We start from the raw sequence: 13,884 nt of genomic DNA on the forward strand, positions 1-13,884 counted from the left end.
CCATCGGATTAGAAATTAGCATGTGCAAGTGAAAGATTACTCAAAAGAAGCTGCATTGGTTGACCATAAACTGAAATTAGGTGAGAAAATGCTCTTCCAACATTAGCCTTGACTTTAGGGGTTTCCACATGTGACATGGCAATCTGGGCAAAAACATTTACCAACTCTGGAACCAAAGATAGGATCTGCATATTCACAAGAGAACAAAACAGAAGGAAAGAAGTGTCTAATATTAAATTCCACAGAGGATGGAGACATAAGAAAACAAGAATGATAATTAATGTGACAGATAAGATGAGACACAAAATACCTGAGTCAGATGACAAAACAAGATGGTATATGCAACTGTAGACTGCCATGGATTCCTCGTGATCTTCTTTTAGAGGAAGAACTTTCAAGAAAACAGGTAGCACCTAAAGAAAGTACAACATCAATACACGCCCATACAAATAGAGGAAAACGTTCAAAACCAAAAACGATAAAGGTCAAACTGCATACCTGATTCAGTGGGATTGTCTCTGGACGGACCATTATCATCATGCCACCGCACAAGCAGCATTGTCTCTCACTGCATTATCTGGCTCAAATTCGCCAAATAATGGGTAAAGACCCCGTAAGGCATCCCCATAATATCTAGAATCTAGAATAAAATGAATAAATCAGATATATGATGTACCAACGAAGAAGGCAGATGGTAAATAAATCAGTGGATACAACCCCACAAACTCGGAACACTTCTTAGGAACAGAAGGAGATAGATAAACAAGGTGTGCATATGAAAGCATACTTCAAAGCAGCATCACCACCATTTTTGCACAAAATGCTGCATTCCTTCGGTTTGTAGCATCTGCTAATGCTAATTCTTTAAGAACCAGGGACCTCAAAGCCTGAAACACAATTAGTATTCTTCAATTCAGTTGCAGAACTATTGAAAGTGTGTGCGTGTATGTATTGGAGAGTTAGAACAAAAGAACCATTTAACTAGTTTTTGCAGAATTTTACATCAATATAGCCATCAATTGGAGCACCCATGTGTTGAGCAACTTCTGCAAGGGTTGCAACGACCATGGTCCGATCTTGCGGTGGGCGTGATGCTTTCTGCAATTGCATGGGTTATGACATTAAACACTGCGACTAAAGCTAATCTCTAAGGCAAAGGATAGAAAAAACATGAGATGAGAGTTTGAAGGCTTATGACCAAAAAGAAATTGTATAGTGCAGCATCCAAAACATACTGCAAATTTCATCAAAGAATTGAACAACATTGAAAAGATGGGGGCAAAATGGGAACCCATGGACTTTGCAAATGCAGGGAGGAGATCAGAAACAACATCCATTATCCCTTCGTCATGTTCAGTGTCATCGTCATCAACCTCACTATCTGATTCTACGAGCTGACAAGCAGACTGTTCACGTAATAGAACTGTAGTGGCCTCAACAAGCTAAGTGATATCTATAAAGACGGGGGAAAGCAAGTTCATTAATCCTGAATTTCTTTTTAATGCCTGGAGAATTAAAGGAACCAAAATGTGCACACTTACAGGGCTCAACAACCATGTAACCAAAATCCTTCATAATGTCAGCAACAGCCATACAAGCTTGTGCAACTGACATTTCTTCTGAAAACTTGGATCGAAGATGAGTTGATTTATAAGTCTGAGATTTTTCTAACTTGCCGTTCACGAAATCCACTATCGGCTAGAAGGTGTTTCAATAGATGATTGGCGCTCACTGGAGTGACGCTCATGTAAAGAGAACACAAAACTATAAAACTACCTTTTATATTCTTAATCACATGTGAAGGATAATTTATTCAGTCGGCTCCTAGATTATAGTAATCTAATATAGTCTAAACTTCATATCACAAAACTATAATCAACATTTAAAGATATTGTTATCGAGGTTCGTTATCATTATTAAACATGTAAGTAAAATGATATTCTTGTTCTCCATATAAAACACCTCCTTAGTTTCTCAAGTTTTTCATGCTGTTATGTTCCTTCAAACTTTGCACGCCCTTTTGTTCCTTTTCAATACCATCTACATATCATCTAGAAAAGGAATTTATGTCCTTGAGTGAATGTGTAATTGTACATCTTTATTATACAATTGCACGATCACAAGATATTCACTTTCCATTGTTTTTCTTGTTTAAAGTTCAAAAATTTAAGTCATTGGTAAATATTTACTGTGAGAATTACCGACCTGTTTTGTAAATAGCACCATTTTCGTGGGGCGTGGCCAGTGTCTAATAAGTTTTAATTCTTCTCCACCGAGGCTTTGTCAAATTCCCAATAATAGAAATGCTATCAATAATCCATATAAAAGAAGTGTCAAATTCAACCTTCTAGTGGCCAATCTAAAAAAGAAGTGCCAAATTCAAGCACCAAGAGGAAAGAATAACCGGTAAAGTAGAGCAAGAGCCAAGGAATTCATACCTGAGATATGGAGTTAATGGCTTCAACTCCAAGATAGGAGGCTCTTCAATTGAAGGCTTTGTTGGAGGAGTTTTGCTATTCTCTAGATCCAAGAAAAGTTTCCGAGGTGCATAATTGTGTGACCCCATCCCTTGCAAATAATCAACACATTCCATAAAGCCATCCATTTCATCATCATTAAAATTGAGCAAAACAGCCTCCAACATGTCACCCACATTAATCGTGGCACTTGTATCATCAATAATCACATCGGTCACCAAGTCCACGAACGAACACACTTCATTGCTATTCAGTTGCCTCATAGATTTGCACACATGGAATATCACCTTTTCATCACCCATCCGGAAAGTGAGTACACCGGCTTCCACATCAATAAGAGCCTTCCCCATAGCAAGGAAAGGTCTGCCAAGAATAATCGGCACCTCATAGTCCACTTCATAATCAAGAATAACAAAATCCATCGGGAGAATGAACTTGTCAACTCGAACCAATACATCCTCAATCACCCCCAATGGTCTCTTCATTGTACGATCGGCCATAGATGTGGGTCTTGGTTGCCTAATTCCTAATGTCTTGAAAACCGAATGGGGCATCAGGTTGATACTCGCCCCAAGGTCACAAAGAGATTTTTCAAACTCGGCACTTCCAACAGTACAAAGAATTGTAAAAGCACCTGGATCTTCCAACTTTTGAGCCATCGAATGCACAATTTCACTCACTTGGTGAGTGACTTTGATAGTTTCATAATTCATCGATCTCTTCTTTGTCACTAAGTCCTTCATAAACTTTGCATATCCGGATATTTTCTCCAAAGCTTCAACTAATGGCACATTTATAGAGAGAATCTTCATCATATCAATGAACTTCTTAAATTGATTCTCGCCATTTTTCTTGGCAAGCCTTTGAGGATAGGGAGGAGGTGGCTTAGACAACAATACCTTAGCTTTTTGCACTACCATTTCCGGTATGTCAATCACATGATCCCCAGACAGGTTCATATCCTCTTGAGTCTCTTCCGCCGTGTCGTCAATATCAATCCGCACTTCATCATTTGCTTACATAGCATTGTTCGTGATCTCCTCTTCTTCTACCACTTACTCATCATCCATAGGTTACTTTTGACTTGAGGTAGGTGCATTCCCACCTCTTCCACTTCTTATAGTAACGGCCATAGTATGCCCCGTATTGTTCCCACCCTTCGGGTTCACCACCGTATCGCTTGGTAGTGCCCCCTTAGGACGAGAATTTAAAGCTTGAGAGATTTGACCCATTTGCACTTCTAAGTTTCTGATTGATGTGTTGTATGAAGCAAGTTGGGCATCGGAATCGACATTCTTCTCCATTATTTGCTTGAATATGTTCTCAATATGACCCATTTCATTGTTGGAGGAACTAGGACCATGGGAAGGATAAGGAGGTGGGGTGCTCGGTTGTTGATACATCAGGAGTCTTTGAAAACCCAAACCCCGATTTCCTTGGTTGTTGTTCCACCCGCCTTGGTTGTTGCCTCCCCAATTGCCTTGGTTATTATTGTTTTGCCAATTATCTTGGTTATTGCTTCCACTCCAATTACCTTGATATTTAGAATTCCAATTGCCTTGATTATTCGAAGGTCTCCATTGTTGTTGACTAGGACCTTAGAAGTTGTTTCTTTGCCCTTGAAAGTTGTTCACATATTGGAACTCTTCTTCTTGATCATTGTAAGAATCACCTTGATCAAATCCACTATCTTCTTGTACAAAATTGTCCACTCTTTGATGCACTTGTGGACTTCTTTTTCTTCTCTTGTTTACCATCATATTTATTCCTTCCATAGCATTGACTTACCTCGGGTTTTGCACTTGTTGAAGTTGAGCCTTTGTCAATTGGTTCATGGTGGTTGTCAACTCGGTTATGGCTTGCCCATGGTCATGTAACTCTTTATGAAGAAGAATTGATTGGCTCTAGATTGCCATGCCGATGAAGTATCTTCCATCTCATCCAAAATATCACATGCCTCCGTATAAGGCGTAGTCATGAAGTTCCCTCCGGCAAGTAGATTCACTACACATTGGTTGGTGGTATTGATCCCCTGATAGAAAGTTTGTTGAATCATGTTCTCCGTCATATCATTGTTGGGGCACTCTTTCACCATTGTCCTATATCTTTCCCATATCTCGTGTAGTGGTTCATTGGGCTCTTGCTTGAATGCTAGAATTTTATCCTGAAGAATGGCCATGTGCCCGGGAGAGAAGTACTTTGAAATAAATTTCTCCGCTAGTTCATCCCAAGTATGAATGGAATGATTTGGCAAACGTTCCACAAATCTAAAGCTTTCCCCCATAGAGAGAAGGAAAAAATCCTTAGCCTCAAAGAATCCTTGGAGATATTTGTTTGTTTGCTCCCCCAACATGTATCAACGAACCTCTTCAAGTGTTTATATGCATTTTGACCCGGTGCACTGGTGAAGAACCCTCGTTGCTTGAGCAAAGTGAGCATTACGTTGGATATTTGAAAGTTTCCCACCCTAATACGGGGTGGTACTAGAGCATTTGCATACCCTTCATTCGGCAACACCCGATGTGGAGCCGCTCGTGGTAGAGGTGGGGGTGGAACGGGTACATTGCCTTGAGGCGGTCGGCCTCGTCTATTGGCTTGAGGTTCAATAGGGACCTCATCCATTGCATCATCATCAAGGTCCACATCCCCCACGGCTATGTTTCCTAGCTCATTGTTTGCCATGATTGCACCTACAATACTCACGCGTTAGTAACAAGGAAGGAAAAAAAAAAATCCAAAAACTCACCTAAATATACAGCTTACACCGTCTTTTAGCTCCCCGGCAACGGTATCAAAAATTGATCTCGTCCAATTTTACTCCTCTATTTGAGGATATTAAAACGGTCAATGCAATAGTAATATCCAACAAGGAGTCAGAGTTGATTTTCCACAGGGAGCTATGAATGGATCTTAGGAATATATATTATAGTGTATGAGCTTGAATTATCTCAAATTGCACTTCCACAAATTTGGGTTGTTTCTAGGTCTAATTTAAACGAAGATTACAAACTAAGAATTTAAACTAGGAAAGTGTTTTTGGTTTTTTTTCAAATGACATGAAAGGCCTTGGGTTGTGACCTTCACCTAGGTGTTCGCCTAATGGGTTGTAAACTTTAAAGCTTGTTTTATTGGTCGGGGTGTATTATAGCTATCAATACCCAAGTACCCACTCAATACCTCTCGGTCAGAAAGTAATTTTGCCTAATTTGGCTTTCTCAAGTCCAAATGGGTATTGAACAAAACAGTAGATGATAAGCTCAAGTCGGGTTTTACTATCTCTAGGTTCAACCCTTTAATTGGGCTTATCAATTTCTCGATTGACCCAATTTCTTGCTAGCCAAGTTTTCCTACACTAAGTCTCTCTTTCTCAAATAGAGAGCAAGTCAAATAGGCATGAAATAATGTTTGCAACTATTAATTCTTCACATAAAAGCAAGAACTAGGCTAGATAATTAACATCCAACCATAAACAAGCAATAAATCAAACACCCATTAAGTTTACACACTAGGGTTGAGTCACAACCCTAGTGAAAATCTAGCTACTCATGCTTAAATTGGGAGAAAAAGAAGAGGAAGTGATAATTAAACCCATATTGATAATTAAAATGATGAAATCAATATTCAAAAATCTCAAAATAGCAAAAACTACTAAAAAGAGTAAAAGAAAACGTCTACTGTAGCTGCTGATGTCAAAACTTGACCTAAAAAAGTGAAACTCTTCTATTTATACAGTGCTGGAATTTTTTGACAAAAATACCCTTTCGGAGGTTCTGCGGCCGCACAATTCCATGTGCGGTCCGCACTTTGCTTCAGCCTGAAAGGAATGGAAACCTGCAGCCGCATAATTTTGAACTGCGGCCGCACTTCTCTCTTTTTGCGGTCCGTGCATTTCTGAGTGCGGCTGCACATTGCTCTTCTGTGGATCGCACAAATATTACTACGCCCGTGTAGCTGTTCTTCTGCGGCCAGACAATAATTGTGTGGTTCGCACTTCTGTTGAACTTGAGATGCATGTTCTATGAACTTTTGCTCTTGCCCAGGTTATGCGGCCGCACATGTCATGTGCGGACCGCACTTTGCACTTGTCTCTAATAGGAGTTTCTTCACAATCTGCGGCCGTAGATGAAAATTTGCGGTCCGCACTTCTGAGCTTCTGTGCCTTTTTGTGTCCTTGAGTTCAGATCACTCCTTCTTGAGTTGGATTTCATCTTGGGGGCTCATTTTCCACTATTCCTGCAATTAAGAATATTTTTTCAGTTTTCAGAAACACAATTATACGCTTTTGGACTAAAACGAAAGCAAAAAAATACTAATAAGTAGTCAAAATCCCCACTTATCAGCGACATGGTATCTGATCTCGGCTAGGCCATCTCACCATAATACCGTGTGGGTTGACATGGTCTTTGATAGCAATCCATTCATCCCAATTAAATGGAAACATTCTCATCTTAGTGCTAAGGAGATTTGTCTCCCATTCATCTCCTACACCGGCACGTGTAGTTTCAGGCTTAGGCCTCTACAACTCATCTTTTCTTGATGACATAACAATACCTCAAAAAAAAATTCAAGTAAAGCATATTAGAAAACCTTTTCTTTTCATTGTCCCTCGGGACGTACAATTCATCATCATTCTTATTTGGCAAATGAACACATTTCACTTTCACGATTTTTCTTCCTTTACTTGCCATAGGTCATCATATAATATTAAAGGTATTTAAAACATGGGGAATCATAGCTACAAATACATGAGTATATAAGATCTTAAAATACTTAAAGCTTTTCCAGAAGGAGAGCATATCAATTTCAATAGAAACATGAATTGGATTCATAGGCATTCATTAAGTCTATCACATCTGAAGTATTTTTCAAAGAAGAGCATAAGGTTAGTAATTAAAACAAGACTTGAGTACATACGTATTTGATAGATCATTCATTTGGGGCGATTTAACAAAATAAGAGTTGGAACTTGGGAAACCATACTTGGAGTTCACAAGGGGTTCATGGAATCCGATTTTACAGAAGGAGTTTAGCCAACATCCCTTAATCGAGCTTTTCTTAAGTTCCGTACGAAGTTTCACTTCTCTTTGTACTTCAATCTACATCGACATAGTTCAATAGAATCACTATTAGTAGGAATTATCATAATGTAGGTCTTTCTGGTATTTTGTCAAACACTTTATGTGCATACTCATCTACAAGTTTCTATAATGGGATTTCTTCACCCCCTAACTAATTTTCAAGCAAACAATTTCCTCACAATCATTCTAAGATAACCAACCACCTCCATTGGCACATGCATGCCCTACCATTAATTTTCCAACCCAAAAACCTCATTTCCTATTCTTCACAACATCCAATTTTCAAGATTTAGGGCTTATGGCTTCCAATCACCATCCCGTAAGCCACTATAATAACAAAATCCTACTTAAACCCATTATTAAACTTTGCAACAGGGCTAAGGATGATGTCTTAACTTGTATCTAGAAGATCTTGTGTGCTTCCCTCCTTGAATCCCCAAGATTAGAGCAAGAAAAGATAATGTAGAGGTGTTTGAGCTCTCATCTCTCTCTCTCTCTCTCTCTCTCTCTCTCTCTCTCTCTCTCTCTCATATATATATATATATATATATATATATATATATATATATATATAGCATTTCTCGCTCTCAAACCACCAGATTTTGAATTCTAAAATAACCTATGAGGCCTTTTTGTTAAAATAGGGATGGGTAAATTTTTCCCAAAAACAACCCTCTGTGTCGGGTCTGCGATGGCAGAATGGACTGCAAAATAGCTATGTGGTCCATGAAATAGATCGCGAAATGGTGCTCCTAATTTGATTTGGAACTAGATAGGTGTTTCGCGGATCAGCGGTCCACAAAATGGTTCTACGGTCCGCACATCAGGCCGCGAAATCTCCTTCAAGAATTCCCCTAACAATTCCGCGACTTATGTGCGATCCGCATAATCCACCGCGAAATAACCCTCAAAAACTAAGTTTCTCTTGCCTCACTCCACGATGATTCTACAGTCATCAAAACTGAGTCGCGATCCACATAACATATCGCAAAATTGCCCTTTCCTGTCAATTCTCCTACACGCCTCACAATGAATTGCATACTTCACAAATCTGTACTCCGATAAAACTTATCCTACAACCTCCCAAACATATTAGCTTGATCTTGGCATGTTAAATACTTGGCGAACTTTTATGGGTTCTTACATTACTCTTTTATTTTCTCACATATGGTGAGGACACGATCACGGGTGTAACTGAGTAGGCAGTGGTACCCCAGGCTAGGGTTGTAAGAGGCCGGGGCTGAGGTAGGAGTAGGAACATACCGCAGCTAGACCCCTGCTCTTGCAGCTATTGTGGAGCCACTAGTAACTTTAGTTGAGGAGTAGGTTCATGATTATGTCGAGCCAGAGGTGTCAACTCAGGTTCCTCAAGGTTTATTTGTTTTGCTAGTTGTTCAGGATGATTTGATCCGCATGGTAGGTTTGTTTGAGAGTTTTTCTTAGGCCGGGGCATTTCCTATTATGCCAGCTACTTCCAAGGCAGGGGGCGGACCACAGACCCCAGTTACTCATCCCCAGAGCAGGTGGCCCATGGTTATCAGACTCCTGTAGTGTTACCGGTTTGGGGGAGTTCAGCCTACCTTTGTCGCATAGCCTGAGGATAGGCCCACGATGTTACCTGATGAGATGAAGAGTTTATATACATTCATGAAGTTGCATCTTCCTCACTTCAAACCTTCAGAGAATTCTCAAGGATTCTTGGATCAGTTTTATGAGATTCTGCACAATTTGGGACAAGTAGAATTCAATGGGGTTGACTTCACTGCCTTCCAGATGCAGGGTCCAACCAAGAGTTGGTTGTAGGTTTATGAGTTGAGTCGACAATCAGGATCATCTCCTCTTACATGGGCTCAGTACTCCACGGTCCTTTTGGAGTAGTTTGTGCCAAACACTAGGAGAGAGGAACCGAAGAGGCAATTTGAGAACCTTCAATAGTGTTAGATGTCATTTACTGAGTATAAGATGATGTTTACAGAGTTTTCCCATCATGATACTACATTGATTCCTACTAAGGAGGAGAGAGTGAGGAGATTCATTGACGATCTTCACCACAACATTTGCCTTGCTGTGGCTAGAGAGACCGAGATCGGGACTTTATTTCACCAGGTGGTGGAGATATCACATCGTGTTGAGCACATCCGCATGGATACTAGGGAGATGATGCAAGGTAGGGACAAGAGGTCCTGACATTTAGGTAGCTTTAGGGGTGCCTTTTCTGGAGGCCAAGGTTGGTTTGGGAGAGGCTATTCTAGTAGGCTAGACTATCATTCACCACCACCCAGTTGAGGAGCTTTTGCAGGTCAGACTATCTTTATTTAGTGCACTTCCCACGATGAGTTCTTATCGCGCTCCATCTATTCAGGGTTCATCGGTATCGGGTTCCTATAGTGGATATTTTGGTTCATGGGGTTTGACTCAGGCCCCGCAGTCATTTCCGGTTAGAGGTTATTATGAGTGTAAAGAGTTGGGGCATGTCAGGAAATACTGCCCCCATCTTTGTAGAGGTCCAGTACGGTAGGGAGGTTATACTATGATTCTCACACGAGTTGCTACACAACCCGCTCAGCCAGCTCGTGGTGGAGATCATCCAGGACGTGGTTATCCTAGAGGGGGAGCTAAGTCCAGTGGAGGTCAGGCCAGATGCTATGCGTTCCCAGGGAGGACCGAGGGTGTTGATTCTGCTGTAGTGATTACAGGTTTGTTTCTGTGTGCCTCTAAGATTCTTCAATATTGCTTGATCCTGGCTCTACTAATTCATATATGTCATCATACTTTGCTTTTTGTTTAGATATGCCTGGTGATTCTCTTGATGCTCTTGTGCAAGTGTCTACACCTGTTGGTGATTCTATTATGGTGGATCGAGTTTATCGGTCATGTGTGGTCACTATTTGTGGTTTTGAGACGAGGACGAACTTCTTGTTGTTAGATATGATGGATTTTGATGTGACCTTGGGTATGGATTGGTTATCTCAAAACTATGTTATTCTTGCTTGTCACGCTAAGATTTTGATGTAGGCGATGCCGGGGTTGTTAAGGTTGGAGTAGAAGGGTTCTCTTGGTTGCCCTCCTAGCAGAGTTATCTCATTCTTGAAGACTCAATGTATGGTTGAGAAAGAATGTTTGGTTTATCTAGTTTTTGTCAGATAAGTTAGTGCTAATACTCCTACTATTGAGTCAGTTCCAGTAGTGAGAGAGTTTTTGGATGTGTTTCCTATAGACCTATCGGGCATGCCACTCAATAGAGATATTGATTTCGGCATTGATTTTATACCAGGAACTCAGCCTATTTCTATTCCACCGTATCGCATGGCTCCAGCTGAGTTGAAAGAATTGAAAGATCAGTTACAGGAGTTGCTAGATAAGGGGTTCATCAGGCCTAGTGTGTCACCTTAGGGTGCACCGGTGTTGATTGTTAAGAAAAAGAATGGGTCTATGAGAATGTGTATTGACTATCGGCGGTTGAACAAGGTGATCATCAAGAACATGTATCCACTGCCACTCATTGATGATTTGTTTGATCAACTTTAGGGTTCCAACATGTTCTCAAAGATTAACTTGAGGTCGGGGTATCACTAGTTGAAAATCAGGGCCTCGGACATCCCTAAGATTGCTTTTCGGACTCGTTATGGGCATTATGAGTTCTTGGTGATGTTGTTTAGTTGTAAGGGCACTCTGTTGAGGTGGTCGAATGAATGTGAGGAGAGCTTTTAGAAGCTCAAGTCAGCTTTGACTACAACTTGAGTATTGGTTTTGCCTTCAGGATTGGAGTCATATACGGTTTGTAATGCTTCGCGGGTTGGCATTGGGTGTATGTTGATGCATGATGGTAGGGTGATTGCCTACGCATCGTGCCATTTAAAGCCCCATGAGAAGAACTACCCGGTGCATGATTTGGAGTTAGCATCTATTATGCACGCGCTCAAGATTTGGAGGCATTACTTATATGGTGTGTCTTGTGAGGTGTATATGGATCATCAGAGTCTCCAACATCTGTTTAAACAAAAAGATTTGAATTTGAGGCAGCAGAGATGGTTTGATATGTTGAAAGATTATGATATCACCATTCTTTATCATCTAGGGAAGGCCAATATAGTAGCAGACAACTTGAGCAGAAAGGCGGAGAGTATAGGGAGTTTAACATTTATTCTAGCTGGGGAGAGGCCTTTGGCTATGGATGTTTAGGCTTTGGCCAAAATATTAGCGAGATTGGATATTTCGAATCCTAGCAGAGTCCTAGTTTGTGTTGTATCCCATTCATCTTTGTTTGATGCATTAATGCTCGTCAGTATGATGATCCCCATTTGCTTGTCCTTAGGGATACGGTACAACGAGGTGGTGCTAAGGAGGTGACTATTGGTGACAATGGTGCGTTGCGACTTCAGGGCCGGATTTGTGTTCCTAATATGGATGGTTTGAGAGACTTGATTCTTGAGGAGGCTCATAATTTGTTGTATTCTATTTATCCGGGTGCTTCAAAGATGTACCATGATTTGAAGCATCATTTAGTTGCAGAAGAGGAAGAAAGACATCATTGGGTATGTTGCTCGGTGTTTGAATTGTCAGCAGGTCAAGTATGAGCATCAGCGACCTGGTGGTATACTTTAGAAGATTAAGATACAGTACAGGAAGTGGGAGCGCATCACTATAGATGTTATGGTAGGGTTGCCACAAACATTGTGGAGATTTGACGTTGTTTGGGTCATTGTGGACAAAAGGACCAAGCCTGCATATTTCATTACAGTCATGAGTTCCCACACTTCAGAGCAGTTGGTTAAGATCTACATCCGGATGATTGTTCGCTTGCATGGTGTACTTGTTTCTATCATCTCATATCACGGAGCTCAGTTTACTTCGCATTTTTGGAGGGCTGTTCAGCGTGGGGTTGGGCACGTTAGTTGAGTTGAGCACTACATTCCACCCTCAGATAGACGGGTAGTCCGAGCGGACCATTCAGATTTTGGAGGATATGTTGAGGGCCTGTGTTATAGATTTTGGAGACCAGTGCGATCAACTTCTTCCATTAGCGGAGTTTGCATACAATAACAACTATTAGTCCGGTATCTAGATGGCTCTGTATGAGACCTTATATGGGAGGCAATGTCACTTTTTGGTTAGTTGGTTTGAGCCTGGCGAGGCTAGGATATCGGGCACAAATTTTGTTTGCGATGCCTTGGAGAAGGTGAAATTGATTCAGGAGTGGCTTCGTATAACGCAATCCAAGCAGAAAAGTTATGATGACAGGAAGGTTCGTGATGTGGATTTCATAGAAGGCGAGAAGGTTGTTCTTTGAGTTTTGCCTAAGAAGGGCATGACGAGATTTGGGAAGAAGGGCAAGTTGAGCCCTCGATATATTGGTCCTTTCGAGGTGTTGGAGATAGTTGGTGAGGTTGCCTACAGACTTTCCATGCTACCCAACTTATTGGGAGCTCATATGATGTTTCATGTTTCTATGCTTCAGAAGTACTATGAGGATCCATCACATATGTTGGATTTCATCTCGGTGCAGTTGGACAAGGATTTGACTTATGATGAGGAGCCGATGGCAATTTTGGATAAGTGACGGAAGGCTATAATCTCGTGTTTTAGTCACTTATTGCACTCTAATTCACTACACTTTATTTGTGTTTGAGTTGTAATTGGTCGTGTTTTGCACTTATTGTGTGTTTTATGCCTTATAGGAGTATGTTTGAGCTATATAGATGTTGTGGAGCTAATTCGAGCTATTTGGAGCTTTGAAGTCTAAGTAAAATCCCAAGGGATTAAGCCGGGATCGTGTTCGGGGGTTGAGGACCAAGTCTGGATGTCAAAAATTAAGTAAAATCCGTACTCTGAGAAAACTTCACAACCGCGGCGCGTAGTCTGCGGCGGATGCCCAAATCCTATTGCCTGTCGATTGTTGAGGTCTTTGGATTTTCCCACTAATGCCCTGCATGGCGCGTCACCCCATGCGACGCGCCTGTGTAATGTTTACAGAGCCAATGTCCTATTTCAGCTAGGAGAAGGTGGTTTCATTTGGGCCTGACCCTACTTGGTATAAATACATGGAATAACGTTATTTTTTGAAATTTTGACATACTTTGACCTAAGGAGGCTAAGGAGGAGTTGGAAGCACACAAGCACGAGGATTTCATCATTCCTTCCTCACTCAAGACCCGAGTTTTGATCGAATCTATGTGATCCTATACTTTAATTATATTTGTGGTGAATTTCTCCATAATTATGGAGTAGTTCCTTTTAAGGTTTGATGAATTTGGTGTATTGATGATTGTTTGTGCATTATAACTCTAGTTTTATGTATTGAAGCGTTTTTGAATGATTTAATTGTTGCA

The 13,884-nt window shown here is 40.8% G+C and overlaps 1 protein-coding gene and 1 pseudogene across 1 annotated transcript; both read right to left on the bottom strand.

Moving 5' to 3' along the window:
* Positions 1–8: 8 nt before the first annotated feature.
* LOC108946098 (uncharacterized) lies at positions 9–1,614 on the bottom strand (annotated as a pseudogene).
* A 745-nt stretch (positions 1,615–2,359) lies between these two features.
* Positions 2,360–3,814, bottom strand: LOC138902614 (uncharacterized). Its single transcript, XM_070190498.1, has 3 exons — positions 3,583–3,814; positions 2,997–3,480; positions 2,360–2,840 (listed from the first exon to the last, which is right to left on the bottom strand). Exons 1-3 carry the CDS (start codon positions 3,812–3,814, stop codon positions 2,360–2,362), a joined length of 1,197 nt encoding a protein of 398 aa, XP_070046599.1.
* Between the last annotated feature and the right edge of the window lie 10,070 nt (positions 3,815–13,884).

The sequence above is a fragment of the Nicotiana tomentosiformis genome, chromosome 12, assembly GCF_000390325.3.
Source record: "Nicotiana tomentosiformis chromosome 12, ASM39032v3, whole genome shotgun sequence".
NCBI classification, from domain to species: Eukaryota; Viridiplantae; Streptophyta; class Magnoliopsida; order Solanales; family Solanaceae; genus Nicotiana; species Nicotiana tomentosiformis.

Coding starts and splice junctions, on each gene's coding strand:
- LOC138902614 (XM_070190498.1), bottom strand. CDS start 3,814: ATGGGTCATATTGAGAACATATTCAAGCAAATAATGGAGAAGAATGTC. Junction 3,481..3,582: donor TACTATAAGAAGTGGAAGAG/GTGGGAATGCAC, acceptor CAAATGATGAAG/TGCGGATTGATATTGACGAC. Junction 2,841..2,996: donor TTCAAGACATTAGGAATTAG/GCAACCAAGACC, acceptor TATTCTTGGCAG/ACCTTTCCTTGCTATGGGGA.